The 5,404-nt window shown below is 36.1% G+C and overlaps 1 protein-coding gene across 1 annotated transcript; it reads right to left on the bottom strand.

Annotated features, from left to right (window-relative positions):
- Positions 2,174-4,399, bottom strand: LOC104747369 (DNA-directed RNA polymerases II, IV and V subunit 3). Its single transcript, XM_010468997.2, has 3 exons — positions 3,847-4,399; positions 3,354-3,591; positions 2,174-2,690 (listed from the first exon to the last, which is right to left on the bottom strand). Exons 1-3 carry the CDS (start codon positions 4,293-4,295, stop codon positions 2,418-2,420), a joined length of 960 nt encoding a protein of 319 aa, XP_010467299.1. The 5' UTR covers positions 4,296-4,399; the 3' UTR covers positions 2,174-2,417.

The following is a 5,404-nucleotide window of genomic DNA, read 5'->3' as shown; positions in this document are numbered from 1 at the left end:
TTGCGATATATAAGTTTACATGAGATCTCTAGTTTTGCGCAATTTGAGCCGTTTATCATGAATATACGAACATAAGGAAATATCGTCGGCCGTGGACCATTAAAGGTGTTCAACATGAGCATGGAGAATGAAATATTGTAATATATGTCCTTAATCTAATAGGGTCTGTATGAAATTACTTATGATAGAAATAGTTCTCATAATTTGTAATAAACAATAAATTCAGATGTTAAAAGAAAAAACCAACCCAAGTCGCTTTAAATACTCGATTATAACTCTACATGTTAATTTTTTTTTAAGGGAAAATTATAAAAAGGAGCTTTTTCCCAACTTTTGTCCATCTACACTTTTTTTGAAAAATTTGGTTAAATAGGTTTTAGGATATAAAAATAGCCAATTATACCCTTAATTATGTTTTCAGATAAAATTTGTAGATATTTTCAGACAATACGGTGAGATGGTGTCGTATCTCACCATCGTCACCATCTCGTCGTCACCATCTCACCGTCGTCTCTCACCATCGTCACCATCTCACCGTCGTCTCTCTCCATCTTGACCATCTCACCGTCGTCTCTCTCCATCGTCACCATCTCTCTCCATCTTCATCATCTTCCACCGATTTGATTTCTTCACCGTCTTCCGCCGTCTATCCATCTTAACTGTCTTCCGCCTTCTATCCATCTGCGGAAATAATTGAATTCCACATCAAACATACTTTGCTCTATTTCATAGTCTTCTGAAACCATCACCTTCAACTCTTCAAGAGACGTAGTGGGTTACAAAGTCAGTAATCTCACACGTTTTTCTTCATCATCAATAAATCTCCAGTCCTTGTTGGCATCCAGTGTCCATACACCACAAATAACATAGATTTGCATCATAAACAGGTAAGTGAAATTTTCATGGAAGGTGGAAGAGATGGTAAACAGCCGATCACGATATCATAAGTTATGTCGAATGTCAATTTTTTCTGTTTTTGTCTTTCTTCTAAATAATTTAGAATACACATTCTAAAATATATTAGAACATATCTAAACAATAAATATAGAATCGTAACCATAAATTAAGATTATTCAAAAAATAAATACAGAATCGTAACATTATTCAAAAAATATCCACTTTCCTTATTTAGTTTATTTTCTTTCTATTTCTATGGTATTCTAAGTTTTACAGATTATAAATTATAAAATGTTTATGATATATCTTCTACTTCTTTTAGTATACAGGGTAAAACGTGGAAAATATATTCTGAATTGATGTAGAATGAAGAAAAATGTAGAATACATATTCTTAATTTGGTAGAACATACAAAATTCAGTTTCTAAAGATTTTAGAACAATATTTTCATCTAAACTTCGTAGAACATGTACAAACTGTAGAATGAATAATACTAATGTTTCAGAACTTGAAAAAATCGTAGAAAGTCTTTTCTGAACAATTTAGACCAGAAATCATCAATTTACAAACTGATTTTTGACATCCAAAACATTTTTTTTTTCAAATTTTTTTTTATACAGTTGTATACTAACATGAGTTTACTGTTTGTTTTTTGGTTTGAACTCCTAAAAACTTCACTATATCTATTAGTAGGGGCATTTTCATCACAATTGACAATCTTAAAAAAAAGTGTATAGACAAATGTTTGGAAAAAACTCTTTTTTTTTTTTTTTAATTTTCTCTTTTTAAGTTACAAAAGTTTAAACCTTTAACCATACTAATTCTATATTTTGATATTAAAAGTTTCTAAAATAATTAAATTCACAATGAAACAACATGAATATCAGATCGTATATTCTCCAATTAGGAAGGGGCTGGTGGCTGGAGAAACTTTCTAGTTATGAATCAGGTACATGGTGGCTGGAGAAACTTTCTAGTTATGAATCAGGTACATGACCGATCAGGGATCTTACAAAATAAGTTGGTTTTCTTATTTCCCAACGAATGTAAAATTCATAAATTAAAACATAATTAAGAATATAAATTAGATGAAAATTTATGAACCTTCAAATTGTTTTCCTATTACTTAAACAATGTGAGTAAATGCTCTCCAAGTCGAGAAACCAGACACCGGAACATCACAGATTATTTGATTCTCTTTGTGTTAACTGTTAAGTCTGTTCTTGGTTCTATTGGAACACTACCATAAAATATACTAATGTTCTCCACAGTTCTATTGAATTTAATCCTAAATTCTTAATGTTGATAGTTTCAACCCTTTTGTTAAGAGCAAGTCTAAGGACTTACAATAACCCAGCTTAACAAGATTCAGGAGATCCGAGACAAACAGAAGACTGCCACTTCACACATGTTGTTATCTAACAAGACAGTGCCGCTACGGTTAATATATTAGTCTGGTCTAGAAGAAACTCAAACCCGAAACAACCGGATAAAACAAAGAGCTCGAATTAACCACGAGTTCATCCTCCACGCATATGGGCGCCGAGTTCACCAAACTGATCATCGGCTTCGACAGTGTCATCTGAGAGACGGACTGCATCAAGCTTCTGCTTCAGGATATCTATGGCATTTAGTACCAGCTGGGATGCCTTCACTGCACCTGTGGATTCAACAGTGAAAACAAAACTATCATCTTTCGGATGGATCTCAATGATTCCCGGTTTCCCCATGGCTTCAGCTTTCTTGATCACTTCTTCATCGTAAGTGTAAGCTTCAGGATCAACCACCACAACCTAAAAATCAAAGTACATTAAATACAACCGCAATGATAGCAAAAGCTGACAGTAATAGTTATGAAAATTTAAAAAATAGACCACGACGGTAATGACAGACAAAATTTCAACAACAGAGTACTTAAACAGTTATAACCAGATGTACGTTCTCTCACAAGTCAAAGAAAGTTACTTAAGCTGTGGCAAGAAAATATAGAAGAAAAAGTTCAAGAGGAACAAACTGGAACATCAACATGAAATCTCAAACACAAATTCCATTTTAGTTCAAGTGATCTATCTTTCCTTGACATTCATGCCATCCCCATTCAATTGACATTTTATATAATTTGCAGTGAATAGACACAAAAAGATGTTTCCATTTGTCACAAATAGCCTTAGCAGCTATTTAATTTTATTCGGATAACTGAAGTTAGTCTCATAAAACTATCACAATTCACAACCAATGAGTTAACTTGGTACTAAAGAGCTCAATAATGCTATCTAACAGATATATAGCTACAGAAATGACCTAAACGCACTAAACACCTAAAGAAAATTCATACACCCATATCAATATACATATTGCAAATGCATTGTAGCAAACCAAGTAGGAAACAAAATATATGGAAGTCTCAAAGCCAAAAACTTGCTAAGAAGTCATTCTATCACAACATCCAAACTAACCTGTCTGGTGACCGGGTCAATGCCAAAAACTTTGGTTGGGCTGCTCTCAATCAAGTCGATCTTTTCCTCTTCTGTCAAAGTGTCCATCATATCTTCATTGATAATAATGTCAGGCTCATACATAAACGTAACAGTAGCTGCAGGAGACCATTTCGCATGATCTTTCCCAATTCCTTTCCTCGCTATAGCCCTAAGCCTCAACTCTTGTCCCCTGCGCAGTTTCACAATGATAATCCCCCTGAAACCAAAACAAAAACAGCTTCATTAACAAAGAGTGTAGGCAGAACAAACCCACACAACTACTAAAATCAAAAGATCAAACAACCAAGAGCAAGAAGAGTCATGCAAAGGTTAAACAATATCTAATCTTGAATAGCATTGTCTAATCTCTTAAGTTATACCAATTCCAATCGATTCATAAATCAAAAGGCAAAAATGGAGAATTTTGTAATCAGCAAAACAAGAACCAATGATAGAGAAAAAAGGTACATACTTTGACTCGCTTGAATCAGAGATAGTCGAATCGACAGTGAAATCAACAGGAGTAACAGTAGGATCAGCACTGTAGAGATCCCTGCTAGTAACATCTAGGGTTTGGTCAGTAACACACTTAGCACTAAGCCTGAACTCAACAGAGCAAAACTCGCACTGTCCATCTCCGTCACAAGCATCACAATCACGAGAGAACCGCATGCTCATCGCACGCTCGCTGGTGAGAGGAATGAGACCTAATCGATGAGCGATGAACTCGTCGTTGAGCACAGAGGAATTAACCTCGATTTCGACGAGATCGATTGCAACGGTGGGTACTTCCGAGATCATAACGCGACGGAGAGCGTTCGCCATTGAAACGTCGGTTTCACGGAGCTCGAACTTGGCGTAGTCATCTTTAAGCTCACGGATCTTGACCTTTGGAAATCTTTGGTAAGTGGCACCGTCCATTGCTAAAAAAAGCTTGGTGGTTTCTGACGACTCTTGGTGCTTTTTAGGGTTTTAGAGAAATGAATTTTTCAGTTTCTTCGCCGGAGAAGAAGGCGATTTTGTGGGAGATTGGTGAAAAATATAAAACATGGTTTAAGTTGGGCCTATATGGGCCTGACTTATTGTTTTTATTGGGCCTATTTCGGACTTCTCTTATACTTTTTTGGAATGGTTCAGCTAGCCGAGTAATACACAATTTTCTTTTTTCATACGTTTGGCTTTTGTACTTCTCGACGTATACAATTCTAAATAATACGACTATTCTAACTTTAATGTATGGTGGGTTATATATAAAACAAAAATCATTATTGTATGTATATATATGAATGGATCAGAATCATTGTCGTCCAATCGCAATAACCATTGTGATATTTGAACATTAAATTCATGGTCACAACTCACAAGACTCATCTTTTTTTTTTTTTTTTTCAACCAAACATTAATCAAATTAAAAAATAACTCCAAGATTGGTTGCCCAAACCGGAGGAAAAGAGTTTACAAAGGAAATTTCAGAGGAAAGCAATCTTGAAGAACGGGCTAGACAATCTGCCCTTACATTGAGCTCTCTAGAGATCCTGATCAGGGAGAACGAGGAAAAGCATGGTCTGAGCACAAGAAACTCCTCTAACAGGTTCGAAAAAGATGGCCAATCGTCAGGCGTCTGCACCATCGCCACCAATTCTGCACAGTCTGTCTCAAAGCTTTGACATCCAACTCCAGCCGCCAAGAGTGACTCCATAGCCCAAATCAAGGCTTGTAGCTCTGCATGTAAGGATGTAGGACCGCATCTCTGACTCCGTGCTCCCAAAAGGAGAGTCGCATCATCATCACTACAACACCACCATCCTAGACCCTGCATAGCATCTGACCCTTTCCAAGAACCATCAATCTGACATCGAGGAAACGCTCCCCTATCCTCCACCAGAGGCGTAGTATGCAAATACCTATCCGAATAGGATTTTGCTTCTTCCCATAGTAATTTATCATTATTCGCCTGGTGTAGAATTTCCGTCGGCTCGGCCTGTAACCCCTGAAAAACTTTTTTATTCCTATCTTTCCATAATGTCCAA

The sequence above is a fragment of the Camelina sativa genome, chromosome 15, assembly GCF_000633955.1.
Source record: "Camelina sativa cultivar DH55 chromosome 15, Cs, whole genome shotgun sequence".
NCBI lineage: Eukaryota > Viridiplantae > Streptophyta > Magnoliopsida > Brassicales > Brassicaceae > Camelina > Camelina sativa.
The sequence above is the reverse complement of the archived record's forward strand: the minus strand, read 5'-3'. Positions and strand labels throughout refer to the sequence as shown.